The sequence below is a fragment of the Mesoplodon densirostris genome, chromosome 3 (assembly GCF_025265405.1).
Source record: "Mesoplodon densirostris isolate mMesDen1 chromosome 3, mMesDen1 primary haplotype, whole genome shotgun sequence".
NCBI lineage: Eukaryota > Metazoa > Chordata > Mammalia > Artiodactyla > Ziphiidae > Mesoplodon > Mesoplodon densirostris.
In genome coordinates this window covers 23017998-23035959 of record NC_082663.1, presented here as the reverse complement: position 1 = coordinate 23035959, position 17962 = coordinate 23017998, and the positions used below count along the sequence as shown (strand labels likewise).

At 35.6% G+C, this 17962-nt stretch overlaps 1 protein-coding gene across 1 annotated transcript in view; it reads right to left on the bottom strand.

The window, feature by feature from the left end:
- Positions 1-2430: 2430 nt before the first annotated feature.
- Positions 2431-17962, bottom strand: part of LOC132486717 (microtubule-associated protein RP/EB family member 1-like) — a 79674-nt gene continuing 64142 nt past the window's right edge. The window contains exon 2 of the mRNA XM_060094306.1: positions 2431-3357. Coding sequence (XP_059950289.1) covers positions 2554-3357 — 804 coding nt within the window. The 3' untranslated portion in view covers positions 2431-2553. The remainder of the gene's footprint in view (positions 3358-17962) is intronic.

The window sequence follows — 17962 nt, the reverse complement described above, 5'->3', positions numbered from 1 at the left end:
GGAGGGGAGATTTGCCCAGTTTTGAGAACCGTTGATCTAATCTCCCTTACTCCAAACTTTGTGCTATTAAAGAGTCATATATTGCCTCTTGGAGTTCAGTATGTATCTTTGAATTTGACATTAATAGATTATGAATATTATAACTACCCTAATTCTAAATGGAGGCAATGGTGAAAAATAGCTTATAAGTATTATCAGAAATTTGGGAAAATTAGTGAAATTGTCTTGGTCTGATGGTAATTTTAATCTCTCTAACATATGCATAATTAGTGATACTAAAGAATTTCACCTAACCCATTTTGCTTCATATTAGATTTTATTAGCACAATTAAGCTGCTCTTTAAAATCCATAAAAGTCCATCTGTCTGTAGTCTTGAGGCACGCACATCTTCTTCAAGGTCATTTTGTAAATTGATAATTAACCTTCTAAATATAGGTACTTCATACTAAAGGTCTTTTGCCATATCTAATTAAAGCAAAGCGGTTGTATTTTTATCTCCCAGAAGATATGTGGCTTGCATTTATATTAGTATTTCAATTAAAATGATGGTTTCTTGGTTTTTCTCAAAATAAAATGGTGGATGAAAACAACATCTGTTGAGATATTAACAGTAGTATTTGTGTATATATTATTATTATTTTAAATACAGAATTTTATTTAGAAACTGTTTAAAGTAGCAAAAAACCTTGTCAAGATAGACCAGGTGGAAAATGGGTTCCCAATAAAATGGAATTTTAGGGCAACAAAAGTCTAAAAGGCTACAAAAGAGAAATAGCACCACTGTTATTTGAACAATGGCTAGTTACTTGCATTTTTTGGCATTGTTCATCACTGAATCTGGGTTTTCCTCTGAATTCCACACAGAGCATGCACTACACAATGAATTTTATCATAAAATATCTGCTTGCTACACACATTTAGGACAAGCTACCGCCAGAAACAAATCAATACAAATACATTAGGGGCAGAACAATCTCAGTAGTGGGTAACACACATATTGCAAAATTCTGCTGAAAAAAGGAACTGAATAGGCTGTGGGCAAAGCAAATGAGGGAGTTAAGGAATGAAATATTTTAAATATTAATAATTAATTCAGACATGGTACTGTATGTTCTGCAAAAGAAAATTAACATTTAGTAACACACTAACATTTTTATCTCCAAAGAGATGAGTGTGCTGGCAAAGTATTCCTATAACAGTGGAGGGCTGTGAACAGCAGGTACTGAAAACACCCAGCCTTGCAGATCCCAAGGTAGCAGTGGCCTTCCTTCACTGATCACTCCCTTTTCCAGAGGTCCAGAAATAACTTGCAGCATTGTCACCTGCCTGCTGAACTTCCAGTCTAAGCAGCAAACTTTAAGGAGCCAAAGAGGAGTCCCCAGTGGGCAAGGGGAGCAGAGAAGAGAAACATGTTAAATGTAAACTTAAAAGACAGTAAAATGGGACACCACCCCCATTCAAACCCCAGAGATGTGGGCAAGTCCCCAAAAGTAGTTGTTAGATTTAAAAACTGGACACACCACATTTCAAACAACAACAAAACACAGTACATAGAAATATCAGGGATAACTGGAAAAATCACCAGAGGAATGTTCTATGAAAATCAAGCTCTTCGACTCAAAACATCTCAAGGCTGAAACACACCCTCTATTCATCCAGGCAACAATGCCTCTTGCTTCTTATCAGGGATGCAACTGGTCAAGGACACCAACTGGCTTTACAAAGCAACTTTTCCAATTTTCCTTTTGGGCCAAGGTCTGGGCCTGTGAGGATCAGGCAGCCCCATGAGGGCTGGGAACAGCAAGTCCCAAAGGTTTCAGGTTCTGGCCCTTCCTTCCCAGACACAATCAAACACACAGAAGCTCCTGTCATGTTACATTTTACATTTTGAAATATGGAAGCATCTTTTAAATACTCTTAAGGCATTTATTTATTAAAGCGTTCTCTGTCAAGATTTCACATTAGTTTAAAATTCAAATCAGTCTTTACATTTCTCTACTGAGGTCTCCACACTCTCCAGCCATCACTGCTACCAGCATCTACACAGTGAGCCCTATGGTCAGCCTCTTTGCTCCCTGGGTGATCCAACTAGATGTTAATACCGCTCTGCTACAAGGTAAAACTCCATAACTCAAACTTATTGGAGAAGAAGTGAAACTTCTGCAAAGTGCACTTTAAGAAGAGGTACTGGGCTTCCCTGGTGGGGCAGTGGTTGAGAGTCCGCCTGCCGATGCAGGGGACACGGGTTCGTGACCTGGTCTGGGAAGATCCCACATGCTGCGGAGCGGCTGGGCCCGTGAGTCATGGCCGCTGAGCCTGCGCGTCCGGAGCCTGTGCTCCGCAACGGGAGAGGCCACAACAGTGAGAGGCCCGCGTACCGCAAAAAAAAAAAAAAAAAAAAAAAAAAAAAAAAAAAAAAAAAAAAGAAGAGGTACTTTTTGCTTATAAAAAGAAACCAGTGAGTCCTCTAAGAATAATAAAAGGGAATATTTTACAGTTAAGCACATGATTTGGAGTGAAGAATTCTGATGATGCTCAGCTGGTCCAGGCTGTCAATACTCTTCTTGTTCCTCCTGCGGGCCCCCTTCATCAGGTATCACGAAGCCTTCGTCTGTGGCATACAGAATATCCACAATCCTCTGCAATACAGGGTTATTCTCCCCTTCGTTCTCCTGGTAAACCAATTCAATGTTCCTTAGTTTTCCAAAGGAGAAACCTCTCTCTTTCTCCAAGTCTTCGACGGCAAGTTTCAATACGTTGACCTGCTGCATCAATTCGGCTGCTTCGTCACCCCCGTTCCCCACACCAGGATTCTCCCGCACCATGCCCGGGCCAGCCTTAGGGGTTGCAGTAGTTCTGTGTGTTGCAGTGGGCCTCTGTGGAGCTGCACTGCTAGAGCTGAGAGGTTTCTTCAGTTTGTTCAGAGCCGGAGCAAAAAGGGAGGAGGCCACCGCAGTTCCTTGACCTTGTCTGGCAGCTACAGGGTCATAGTTTTTCCCATGATAGTTTGCGTCAAAAAACGTCTTGAACCACTGAACGAATTCAAAATTGTCCTGAAACCTTCCTTTTACTAGTTTGTCCACAGGAATTATTTTGTCAACACCCATCCTCTTAAAACCTGCTTGTAGTATTTTGAAGTTCTGGATGTATTCTTGTTCTAGCTTAGCATGGAATTTCACTTTCTTCAAGGCAATGGAGACAGGGAACAGCATGTCCATAAACTGACAATAGGCAGCCCCTGAACACAGACGTTCAATCAACTCATTGATCCAGGCTAGCATGTCATGTCGACTGAGGTTATCACTGGTGACCGACGTTGAGTACACATTCACTGCCACCTTCGGCTCTCGGCTGGACTACGTCCGCTGCCCATAACCAGCTCCGGTTCCATCTTCATCTCATTCAAACCGCCTGACCCCGCCCACCCCTGTGTATATATTATTAATAAGTTTTTATTAAGCACCCACTTGTCTCAATCACAGATTTATAGATTCCACAATAGATCTCACAGAAAAGTACTAAGTGGGAACAACAGAGTCTAATAACTGGTACAAATTCAAATATGGGCTTCCCTGGTGGTGCAGTGGTTGAGAATCCACCTGCCGATGCAGGGGACGCGGGTTCGTGCCACGTTCCAGGAAGATTCCACATGCTGTGGAGTGGCTAGGCCCGTGAGCCATGGCCGCTGAGCCTGCACGTCCGGAGCTTGTGCTCCACAACAGAAGAGGCCACAACAGTGAGAGGCCCGCGTACCGCAAAAAAAAAAAAAAAAAAAAAAAAAAAAAATTCAAATATGAAAAAAGAGTCATGGACCTGTTGATGTATGGAATCCCAATTTGGTTTAAGATTGAGAAATTAGAACGCTAAAGTGAAAGACTATTGAGGAAAAAGCCAGATAGGCACACGTTAAATGAAGATTAATTGAACCACATAAAGAAGTAGATTGCCATGCAAGGATTAAAACCAAGATATTAAATATTCCAATAAAACATTTATTATTGTTTAGCTGTTAAGTAATAAAGCAAGGGTCTAGTTACTGGAGAATTGAAGGAATGCAGTTAAAATATAATGGGCCACAATGCAAATAATACACTTTATTCTTTTGAAAATTTGAAGTTGAACTACCTTTGTAGTTAGGTGTCTGCATTCAAGATCCAACACGAATTGATAACTGTAGAAACTTGGGAGGGCTTTATTTTATTTTATTTTTTAACATATTTATTGGAGCGTAATTGCTTTACAATGTTGTGTTAGTTTCTGCTGTATAACAAAGTGAATCAGCTATATGTATACATATATCCGCATATCCCCTCCCTCTTGCGTCTCCCTCCCACTTTCCCTATCCAACACCTCTAAGTGGTCACAAAGCACCAAGCTGATCTCCCTGTGCTATGCAGCTGCTTCCCACTAGCTATCTATTTTACATTTGGAACTGTATATATGTCAATGCTGCTCTCTCATTTCATCCCAGCTTACCCTTCCCCCTCCCCGTGTCCTCAAGTCCATTCTCTACGTCTGCCTCTTTATTCCTGTCCTGCCCTTAGGTTCATCAGAACCTTTTTTTTTTGTTTTTAGATTCCATATATATGTGTTAGCATATGGTATTTTTTTTCTCTTTCTGACTTACTTCACTCTGTATGACAGACTCTAGGTCCGTCCACCTCACTACAAATAACTCAATTTCATTTCTTTTTATGGCTGAGTAATATTCCATTGTATATATGTGTCACATCTTCTTTATCCATTCATCTGTTGATGGACATTTAGGTTGGTTCCATTGTTCACATGATATAGATTGTATTATAAATCCATTTTTAATTTCTTTTTTAACAGTTTGAAGACAAAGCTAAGTAATATCTGTGTATATAATTGGATGATATAACCCTCAAGTCTCTCTTTTTTTTTTCTTTTTCTTTCTCAGTTTTTAAAATTGGAAATATAATTTGCATTTAGTGAATTTCACAGATCTTATGTGAATATTGGATGAGTTTTTACATATATATAATCTTTAGATCTATTTATCTATCAGTTGAGATGTATAAGATTTCCTTTACCCCAGAGAATTTCTTTTTATTTTAAATGGTACATTCGATGGTTTTAAGTGCTTTTTTGTTTGTTTTATTTGTTTTTAATTTAGATATAATTGACATATAAAATCATGTAAGTTTAAGGTGTACAATATGTTGATTCAATATATTTATATATTGCAATATGTTTACCACCTTAGTATTAGCTAAAAACATTTCTCTATGTACCTCTTAGGGCAATTTTTTCCCCAGAAGCAACCACAAGCTACATTTCTGATTTCTCTAAATATAGAATAGTTTCACCATTCCAAATTTCTTTGTGCTTCACTTATCTCTCCTTCTACTTGCGCAAACCCTGGAAATCACTGATATTTTTATCATCCTTATAGTCCTGCCTTTTCATGAATATTACATAGTTAAAATCATACAGTAAGTAGCCCTTTTAGACTGGCTTCTTTCACTTAGCAACATACATGCAAGATACCTCTGTGTATTTTCATGGCTTGATAGTTCATTTCTTTTTATTACTGAATAATATTCCATTGTATGGATATAAACATGATATTTAGTTTATCCATTCATCAATTTAGGGACTTATTGACTGCTTGCATTCTGGCAACTATGTATAAAACTACTGTCAATAGTCACACGAAGATTTTTGTGTGAATATTAGTTTTCAATTCATTGCAGTAAATACCGAGGAGCTTAGCTAGATCATATGGCAAGACTGTGTTTAGCTTTGTAACAAACTATAAAAAGGTCTTGCAAAGTGGCTGCTCCATTTAACATTCTTGCCAGCAATGAATGAAAGTTCCTGTTCCTTTACATTCTTGCTAGAATTTGGTATTTTCAGTGTTATTTGGATTTTAATAAGGGTGTAGCAGTAACAAATTGTAGTTTAATTTGCAGTTCCTCTCAAGATTATTTCTTTATCTTTGATATTCTGCAGATATGAGATACTTAGGTATAATTTTGTTGTTGTTGTTGTTGTTTTGTTTTGTCTTGGCATTTTTCCTGCCTGCTGTTCTTGAGCTTTGTGCATCTGTGGTTTGGTGTCTGGTTTGGTGGTTTGGTATTAATCTAGGGAAATTCTCCATCATTATTGCTTCAAATACTGCTTCTGTTCCTTTCTCTCTTTCTTTCCTGCCTGATATCCCCATATATGTATGTTACGTTATATGCTATGTTGCAGTTTTTGTTTTTACCCCACATTTCTTAGATATTCTGTTCCATTTTTTTCAGTCTCTGTTCTCTTTGTTTTCAGTTTTGGAAGTTTCTATTGACATATCTTCAAGCTCAGAGATTCTTTCTCCAGCTGTATCCATTCTACTAGTAAGTGCATCAAAGACATTTTTTATTTCTGTTTAGTGTTTTTGATCTCTAGCAATTTCTTTCTGATGCTTTCCATCTCCTTGTTTAGATTATCCTTATGTTCTTGCATATTGTCTATTTTTGTTTTCTATTAGAGCCTTTAATGTTTTAATCAAAGTTGTTTTAAATTCGCAGTCTGATAATTCCAAAATCCCTGCTATATCTGAGTCTGGTTTTCAGTCTTGTTTATCTTCAAACTTTGTTCTTGTCTTTTATTATGTCTTGCAACACTTTGTTGAAAGTTGGACATGATGTGCTCGGTAAAGGGAACTCTAGTAATTAGTCTTTTAGTGATGCGGTGGTGAGGTGTAGGGGCAGGGGAAGCATTCTGTAGTCCTATGATTAGGTACTAGTCTTTTTGTGAACCTGTGAATTTCACAAGTACCTGTCAATCCTCCCACCCCCATCTTAGGTGGGATAGTATGGGTGGAGGGGATTGGAGTTGGGTATTTCCACCACCGTTAGAAGGCTAGAGGAGACTGGATTTGGGTATTTTCCTTGCCCTAGATCAGTGAGTCTCTGACTAAACCCCAATAGGCTGTGGTGAAATAGTTCCTTTTGAGGGTAGGTCTTTTTAAGAAGAATGGAATGCTCTGGCATATTTCAAAGTGGTTACTTTCCCCCACTCTTGTAGGAAACCAAAGGGAATATTTCTCCAGTATTCACCTTGGGAAACTGGAAGAGCTCCAGGAAATAAAACTAACTAAAGTGTGGGGTTCCCCCATGGAGTTTTAAACTCACAAACTTGTTATTACTGATCGTCCAGCAATTTTTCAATTCAGATTTTCCTGCCCTAGTATTGAATCCCATAGAGACCTCTGCTCCCTTATTTTTGCTCTGGAAAGCTGCAGTTCTCTCTATCTACCTGTCTGCCTCTCCAACTTTTAGAGAAGCAATTTGCCCTGTGACCTCACTTCTCTGACATATCTAAGAAGAGTTGATTTTTCACATTGTTCAGCTTTTTACTTGTTATTAAGGCAGGCTTTCAAGCCCCTAACATGCAGGACTTGGAACTGGCAGTCCTGATGTGCAGCTTCTTAATTACAAATGATGTTGACCATCATTTCCTAAGCTCACTTGCCATCTATATATCTTCTTTGGTGGTCTATCTGTTCAGATATTTCCTGCATTTCATGTGGGTTGTTTATTTTCTTATTGCTTACTTTTTTAAGTGTTCTATGTGTAGTTGGATATGGTGATTTCAAAATAATTTCTCTCCCTTGAACATTTTCAAAGTGGTTACTTTTCCCCTTTCCCTGCCTGAACTACTGGGGAGTAAGGGCTGTGGAAAGGGGATGTTTTTCCAATTTTTGCAGTGTGAACCTGGTGGTATTCCTGAAGGTAAAACTAATGAAACTGTGGGGGCTGCCCTTATACTGGGCCTATAGGAATTTAACTTTCAGTCTGTTCCACACTCAGTCTACAGCAGTTCATCATCTACTGTTTGGGGTTTCTACCAGTCACTGTCTTCAGTGGCTTCTCTCCTGATAAATCATGATTCTCTGTACTTGCCTTTCCCCCCCGTTTTCTGAGACAGTTTGCCTTGTGACCTCAATTCTCTGATAGATCTAAGAAGAGTTGCTGCTTTTCAGTTTTTCAGAGATTTTTTTTTTCTTGTAATGAGGGTGGAAGCTATGACTTCCAGGGTCTTTATATGTTAGAGCAGAAACCACTGTGGTGTCACTTTAAATTATATAAACAGTTGTATATATATGAACTCTTGTATATAGCAATCTTGTTTTTCCCTGGATTTTCTATTCTATTTTTTGAGATGTATTTTGTATGTGTGACAATTCCAAATTATTTACATTATAGAGGCCTAATAGTACATTTGATGTCTTAAAGAAGTAATTCCCCCTCATTGCTCTTCTTTTGGCATATTTGTTGTTCAAAATAAACTTTGTAATTGATTTTAATAAGTATTAAAAAGTGGAAAATGACAGCACTTTATTTGGAGTTGTAATAAATTTATAAATTAACCTATAAAAATGTAATACTTATTATATTGATCACTCCTATTCAAAGAGAATTTTTCATTTTTTTCAAATCTACTTTCTTTTGATGCAAAAAGTTTTATAGATGCTAACATCTACTTTAAATTGATTTCTTTTAATTTTACTTCCAGTCATCCTTGTAAATTGTTGTTTTTTTTATTGTAAATGGAGGTTTTCTCTATATTTTTATCTTTTTTGATAGGCTTTCTTTGCCTATATGTAAACTATTGGTTTTATGTGCATTTCATTGTTATTACTTTAGTAAGTTTTCCTGGTTTTCATGGTAGTTTTTCATTGGCTTATTTAGGCTGTGACATCATCTTTAATGTTTAATTTCTTTCTCTCAAATTCTGTTTTTTCTCTTCTCCAACTGCATTGACTAATGTTTCTTACATTATTTTAAATAGTAGTGAAAATGTAACGCCTTATATATTTGACAGTAGCAGAAAAGGTTTTTATGTTTTTCCATTAAATAGATAAAGATCTTTGGATGAATGCATATCGTTCTATCAATTATTATTTTATTTAGTGCTCTTTACCACAAATGGGCATTTTTTTCATTTTTTATAATTTATAAAATATTATAAATTATTATGTGATTCTCCTTATATTATTATGATTGACTATATTGAAACAGTTGCTTCTATTGAAATGCTTGGATTTCTGGGATAGTTGAAACTATATTTAGTCATGTTTTTTTTTTTTTACTTTTTCAATATGCTATTGAATTCTGTTTGGTATTTTTCATTTAATATTTCTAAGTTTATATTCATAAATGAGCCTGGTATATGGCTTTCTTTTTGGTGTAGTTCTTGACAATTTTCTTAAAGAATTTTATGGTTTCATCATAAAATTAATTTGGAAGTTTTCCTTTATTTTCTATTCTCCATAATAGATTAAGCAGCATTGGGATAAACTACTCTTTAAAGGTTTCTTTAATACTTTAGAGAGTAAATTTGGGCACAATGAATAATTATGCCAGGTCTGTAGTATAATAAGTAAGACATATGATAAAATTCATAAGGTGGGAATATAAAATCCTATGACTCAACTTGTAATGTATTAATACTAACTATATTTATATGCATCCTTGAGTGTAATTTTTTTTCAAAATTGCAATATACAAGTTCTGTTTCATAATTGCTTGTTAAAATGTAATTTAAGTCATTTTGGAATTGCATGCAAAATATGTTTGCATGGTATTTTAAAATATGATCATCTATTTATATACATAATGCTTCTTAAATTGACAGATTTCTGTGTAAGTTGGTTACTTATATTTAATTATAATTAATAATACTATAATTATAATTTATTCATTCATGGATGCATACATTAATTCTACACCCTCTTACTAGTGCTATGTTATGGTCATGTGATAAACACAGGATATTAAAATTAAAATAAGACTTAATTTCCCACTTTAGAAAAAATAATGGTAGTTAATACAGATCCACAGGCAAGGAGCTCTATAGCTCCTAATCCTAACAGCAGGCAAAAAACATACTATATTTTAAGTATCATATATTAATGAAATGATCTTCAGAAATGTTAATAATTTAAGCCACTTACTCTTATGGGATGTTCTGCTGACACCAAGTTCAAGACTTTGAGAAATTGTAATGCTATTCTTTTAGATTTTTAGCATGAAATTGAATATGTATGAAACCCTACCTTATTATTTTGAATAATGTATTGTAAGAATACTCTCAAGGTATTCAAATATGACTACAAACTCAAGAATGATATTGCATGATGATGAAAATAATGATTCTTAAATTTAATTGGCTTGGGTCATAGTAAAACCTCCATCAACCTTAATTACTCTAAAGACTTCGGACAAGGTATTTAACCTCAAAACTTGTGATTTCCAATCAAGGAAAAGATGACCCTAGTAAAACCTAGCTTTTAGAGCTGGTGTAAAGATTAAATAGTCCTGTCCCTTACTAAGCAGTCAAGTGTTTGCTATATTTTTTATTAAATAAAAAAGGCAAATGACTGCTAAAATTGAAGCTTCTTATTCTAAGACCAATCAAAACCTAAAAATTTCTTCTTCAGGTTACTCTGCGAATTCAGTTGATATTTACCAAATTTTTAACAACAAATTTGGTTACATTGAGCACAGTTCCTAGTTTAGGCCCCTCAGCTCACCACTTGAAACAATTCTCCTCTGAAGCAGATATTTCAGGGGAAGATCTGGTAACACACACTGAAAGTGTACAGTTCTAGTTATTTCTGCCAAGCTTGTAGCAAATATCTGGGATGGATACAAACCATACATTATTCTGATACGTAAGGTCCTTGCAGCAGGAATTCTCCATTACCTGCCTCCTCACCCCTACCATGAAGCTTTCCATGTATCTACCCATTACTGGGGCATATTCTCCAACTGTATATTCATATAAGAGATAGAGGAGAGAATAAGGATTATTTTATTTCATTATGGAATTTGTTTAATACAATTTTTATCCTTACCTAGGAAACAAGTTCTCCAGTCTAGCGATGGCGAAAAAAGATACTTTTATTCTCATTTGAAGAATATGTCTATTAAATGAAGTCCTAATTAATTAGAATTCTTTAGGGAGAAGTGATAATTAGGTTCTCCTGGACCTCCTACAGTGTAGAAATTAATTAAATAACAAATTAAAAAATGATTTTTTACATTTTCAAAGTGGGGTTACCACCTTCAGTAAATTACTTTCTATATCATTGATTTTTTCCCTTTATACTGGCATAGAACTGAACACTTCGACAACCAATTCCTAAATACCTCAATTTAATCTTCATTACATACAAAAAATTATCTCCCCACAAGATATGTATTACTTTTCCCTTCAAATATATATTTGGGGTATTTAAAATTATTGCTCTAATTTTATTAAATCCACATTTGTGTTTTTTCTCATTTTGGAAGCTAATACTGAAAAAGTATGTCTGTTAACTATTTTGCATAATAGCTAACAAAGGACAGAAGTACTCATATAGACAACTGATGATGTCATACAATTGCTGAGAAACTCATCATATCTAAAAAGAAAAATGGGCTATGAAGTCAGAACAGCACGCATCTCAGTTCTGCTCTGTCACTGACCACACCTATGTACGTAGATCAATTACCAAGTCTTTTTACACTTATTTGTACTTAGGTTACCTAGGGTTAATAATCATTACACAAAGGCCTACTGGAACCATGTGTATCTCTCTTGAAATAATATTTTATCCTGTCATTGAATTCCAGTATTTAAATTGTCAAAAGTAAGTTTCTGCTTTCTTTAGAAAACCAAAATGAAAACCTATTATGTAAACACTTTCTAGTGATATAATTTAGGACCATTTTACACCAATGTGCTTAGCATTTTGTTTTCATAGTGAGTAGTTTATAAGTGGATTGGAGAGACCCAGTGTATTTTCTCTACATAAATTACTTAAAGATACAGAATACATAAATTATAAAAGAATAATAGATTCAGGACAATATCTTCTCATAAGCAACCACTTACTATATGGAGTCAGATTATAAATTGAATTATTAGACAAAACTACTTCAAAGGATTCTAAATATCCCTTGAAATATTTTTCTAGTAGATTTTCAATTATCAATCATCAAGGAATTATCTATATATTTATTTAGTGTCTGAGAATATTTCTCAAGAACAAGATTGTTTTCACAGTAGGTATGAAGTAAGAAACACACACAGAGGAATACATAGAAACATTTAGTGAGTAATTAACTTTTAAGAGAGCTAATTTATATGTTTTGAAATATACTAATAATTTATTGATATTAAAAGTCACTTCACAAGTTGGTTGTAGAAAAATACAGAAAAAAATAAAATTAAGATAAACTGATTATACTAAGAAACCACTATTACATACAATACATAATACTATATGCACAAATGATACTACTTTTTAATGTTTTACAATGAGACAATGAAAGTGAACTACAATTTTGTTAAATTATATTATTTTGAATAACTGAATTACAATGGAATTTTTATCATTCAACGAGACATAATAAAACACATGTTAATTATCATAATAACAATATTAGTTTCTTTTTGAAAAAGGTGATGACCTCAATTTAATTATTAGATACCTATGTTCTTAAAAAAATCATAAAATTGAAATAAGTCAATGAAAAGCAAGTCCTAATAAATTGACCTTCAAAATGAAAGAAAAAAAATGAGAAAGAATCTCCTGGTTTTTTTTTTTTCATTTTGTTAAAACATTCTTATGAAAATCCACTTAAATAAGAACTATTGAATTTATTTTTTTAATTAATTTATTTATTTTTGGCTCATTGGGTCTTCACTGCTGCACGTGGGCTTTTTCCAGTTGTGGTGAGCAGAGGCTGCTCTTCATTGTGGTGTGCAGCCTTCTCATTGTAGTGGCTTTTCTTGTTACAGAGCACGCACGGGCTCTAGGTGTGCAGGCTTCAGTAGCTGTGGAGTGCAGGCTCAGTAGTTGTGGCTCTCGGCCTCTAGAGCGCAGGTTTCAGTAGTTGTGGAGCACAGGCTTAGTTGCTCCATGGCGTGTGGGATCTTCCCAGATCAGGGCTCAAACCTGTGTTCCCTGCGTTGGCAGGTGGATTCTTAACCACTGCACCACCAGGGAATTCCCTAAGAGAGCTACTTTAAGTGACTTATCCCATTTTGGATTTGAAGAGAAAGTCTTAAGCTTAGAACCACTTAGAATAGAATCCAAGAGGATAAGGATCTCTTGTTTTTAAGGGAATAAGGAGATAGCATAAATAAGGAAAGCAGAATGAGAAGACTTGAGTCCTTGTTATCATGGAGGGTATAGAATGAGAAAGTAGTGCCTTGTTTAAATTCCATGATCAGCTCATGTGGGTATGTTAGGAAGGGCTGGTGTGTTAAATAAGAGTGGCAAGGTACATCTTTGGTTGAAGCTATGCAATTCTCTTCACTATAATTATTAACTTATTTGGATAATTATTTCATAAGTATGTGTGTGTTTTAATTGCTGCACACTTTGAAGAGTAGAATGTGAAAGTATGCTAAGAATCAGAATTTAAATCAGACTTTACTAAGAGTCTACTCATCTGTGATGCCCAGGAAGGAATGAGGAAAATGCTCACCAGCCAGAAGCTAGGTGACTCTCACACTTCATGTCCTAAATATAAAAATTCAAAACGTCAGGGCTCTTATATATATATTGGTAATACCTGAAATATATGTATTTAAAATTGTTTTATGGTTAAGCAGGGCATTAAGGCTTCATGATACTCAAGTATGAGAGACTCTGCAGGAGAAGGGAGGAAGAACCCTTAAATCTTGCTTTATCAAATTTCTAAAACCCATTTGAAAGCTAAAAACATGTCTGTTATTCAAAAGTGTGAATTTATCTAGTAAAACATTAATTATATATTATATTTAGATTTTTATCATTTTTCTTCTAAACAGAGGCAGGCAGCACTGGAGGGGCTGAATTGTTAATTAGTAAACATTTGCCATCTCACTAAAGCAAGAATGTTATTCCAGATAAGCAAATTAAACCATTATTTTGGTTAATCAGTACAAACATAGATAGAGTGGGTAATAAAATTCAAAATGTGCTTGAATTTCTAAAACAAATCAAGCAACTTCAAAGACTCTGAGTTTGTGGAACATCTATTTATGCTATTTGGAAGTACAATTTCACTCTCCCCTGCCATAAGCTAGAAACTAATGCATTAATTCATTCAATAAACATATAATTTGATACAATGAACACAGCCTTGACTGTAGAATGGTAAAGAAAAGATATACTTTTAGTGCTCCTGGTCCTTACAATTTAGTGGAGATTAAGAATAATTCATCTATTATACACATAAATATTTTAAAATATTAACAGTAAGCTTTAGGAAGGAAATTAATGGTTTGACTATGATAGAAAATAAGGAGAGGGAAGGTAGTACTCTAGATAAAATGAGTAGGTGAGACTTCATAGGGTTGGTTCTCTGTCTCCTCAGTGTTTACTTCCTGTTCTTTCATACTTTCTCTTCCACATTGCTGTAGTTCCTTTTCATATTCTACCCTCCTTGCCTGGAAAGTAACTTTAGATAATTATTTTTTCCAGGAGTATAAGACTCTAATGATATCTGAGCACTTTCATGTACAAGAATGTCTTTCTGTCATCATTTTAAGAACAACAACAAAAACATCAATGGCAACAAAAACAACCTTTACTCATTTGCTGAGAATAAAGTTACTGGGTAATAACAGCTTCCAAATAAAGCAGAGTAAAACTCTTCTCATTCTTGCAGTATTCATTATTGTTTAGGAGTCTGAGGCAAAAAATTTTTGAAGTGACTGAAGAAAATCTCCTTCACTGAAGACTTATAGGATATGTTCCTCATTCTTATAGTTCAACACTTTTCCCTAATAATGTTAGGGACTGTATTACCCTTCTTTTGTAGATCACTTAAAACTTTCCAGCCCCGACTGCCAATGTTGAATTGATTGGTTCAGAGAAGGTTTTACCTACTTCACACATTCACCCTAGCAGCACATGGCTGCAGTGTCTCTTGCTGCCAGCCTTAAAACTTTTCCAAGTGACGCAACTGCCATTCACAGAGGAACCCTGTAAATGCCATGCTTGACCAATGATGGATGCTGGACAGTGGATAAGGGTTCCCCTTTAATAACCCAACCCTTGTGTATAGTTCTGCTATTCTTTTACAAAGGCTTCACAGAATGTCACACAGGATTAAACATCAGTTGTCAAATTGGTGACCAACTTCATAAACCATCCTTCATAACTAATTCTTTATCTTTTTATTTTTGCTCTCTCTGTTCCATTTCTATATTGCTCACTCCCTAATATTGCTTTGGAAATTAACTGTTTGCAAGCCTCCAGTTCAGGTTCTACCTTTAGGGGAGGAGGGTCTGTCATTGATCAAGATGAGGTCTTACTTTAGAAAAGCCCCTTTAATCCGAAAATATCAAAATTTTTCCACTCAAATATTTTGATCACCTATATTTTATGACTGTTTCTTTTCAATCTTTCTGGAGACTCCTTTGCCAGCGTCATTGGTTAGTTTGCTGCATCTCAATAAATTTTACTCATTATTACATAAGGCAACATCTATTTAGACCAGTGGCTAACTTCAAACAAGTGAGTTACACTTTAGTCTATTGTCTTTTGTCTGTTGAATGGTTTTGCAAATCTAAAAGGAAGGACAAATCAGTGTGAGCACTCTCTTTATTTCTGCTCTCTGGTAGCTCATCTCCTTTGTAATTGTGCTTTAAGGTAATTTAAGGTAATTGTAATTGTAATTTAAGGTAATCCTACTTTCTGGTCTGGTTACATTTCTCTGTTACTCTGAACATTATGGTTCATGAGAAACTACAGTTTTGCTGATGTATTTAACCATCTTTTTTCTGTTTTTAATAGGCTTAGAACTGTAAGACTTGCTTATGGTAACTACACCACCCATATTCTATCCTGCCTTTACAGTCGCTCTTTATATGTTCACATCCAGCTATTTTTTGGTGTCTAGAATTCCTCTTAGGCTGTACTCACTTGGATCAAAGGTTAAAGAGGCACAACTGCCCATCTTGCTAATTAGGACAGACCCAGGACTTTTGATCTCTCCGTGTTTGATAAGCACTGCTCTAAGCCCTTTGCATGCAGTATCACACTGAATCCTTGCACAGATATAAGCCCTATTTTATAACTGAGGAAACTGAGGCACAATAAAGTTAAATAATGTTCCTCTATGTTACACAGCTGATGAAAGTTGGAATCGAATTAAACAACATTGTCTGAAATCTGAATTCAAACAGTCTGATTCCAGAGCTTATGTTCATTGCCATTTCAATACCTTTCTTCATATGTCACATCGATGATATTGATTGAGGGCCTATTGTGAGCCAGGCACAATTTATAACAAATAAGACAACTTATGACAAAATTTCTGATATCTCCTATGTACAAGGAAATGTATTAGCCACTGAGAAAGATGAGGTGAATGTCTCTATATACATGCTTATTTCTGAATCATGCAACTCTTTATTCAGTTCACTCCTCACCATCTCCATCTTAGCTACTTCAGCCCACAGTCACTCCCACTTTTGTTACTGATACAGTAAACTAACCAGACTACATGCTTCCATGCTCCACCTCTCTTAATAATTGTCCAATCTGCAGTCAAATATATCCTTTTCAAGTGTAACACACACATACACACACACACACACACACAATTATGTTAGTTCACTAAAATTGTGCAGTGCCTTCTCATTTATTTGTCTTTAGAATAAAGTCATATTTTCTTAACATGGCTTATAAGGTCTTCAGTGTAAATCCTATCTCTCTTTTCAAAGTAATGTATCAACATTTTTCATCCTCAGGTTCTACCTTCAACCATAGTGAAATTTATTCAAATTCCATATTTCATGCCTGCCAAATCCTGGGTCTGGCACATACATTTTCCTTTGTGGACTGTTAGCTCCATTAGAGCAGGAACTAAGTATATGTCCAAACCAATATACCACAATGCCTGCCACATATTAGGTACTTGTGAGTATTTAATATTTGAGAGAATAAATGCCTAACAGCTAAATTCACCCTTGTTGTTTCCTTGTTCCTCCTTCAGGTTTCAGCTTATATATAACTTCCTTCAGAAAGCTTTAAATTCCTTGCTCTAGAAGAATCACATATAACTACAAAGGCCTGTTATTCAAGAAAACCAAGTGTTTTGTTGTTATAGTTGTTGTTTTCTTTCTTTGTGTAGTTTTTACTTTTTTTATATACAAACTACATTTTAACTGGCTGGATAGCAAATGAAAACGTCAATTGTCAACCTCAGTGTAAATCTGTAAATATGGGATAGTGGAATACATAGATTCGACAGATATGTCCCCTGTCTAACAGGGGTGTCACCTCTCAGACCCAGTGGACCACTATAACATGGGTATTTGCCCAGTATTGCAACATCTTCCAGCTTTTCAAAAGAGTCCAGGAAAACAGACTTTCCTCTCTAATATCAATTTTTAATTGTTGACAATCTGTTCAAATTTTAAACAACTTTAGGTCTCTTTCCCAGTTTATAACCTCCATCTGAAGTATACTAGATGGGGACCTTCAAGATGGCGGAGGGGTAAGATGTGGAGGTCACCTTCCTCCCCACAAATAATACAAAAATGCAGCTACATGTGTAACAACTCCTGCAGAACACCTACTGAATGCTGGCAGAAGACCTCAGACTTCCCAAGAGGCAAGAAAATCCCCACATACCTGGGTAGGGCAAAAGAAAAAAAGAAAAAAAACAGAGACAAAAGAACAGGGATGGGACCTGCACCTCTGGGAGGAAGCTATGAAGGAAAAATAGTTACCACACAGTAGGAAGCCCCTTCTCTGGTGGTGACAGAGGGTGGTTGGGGGGGAAGCTTTGGAACCACGGAGGAAAGCACAGCAATAGGGGTGCAGAGGGCAAAGTGGAGAGATTCCCGCACAGAGTATTGGTGCCGAACAACACTCACAAGCCTAAGAAGCTTGTCTGCTCACCCGCTGGGGGGGGTGGGGCCTGGGTGGTGAGGCTCAGGCTTCAGTGTTCAGATCCC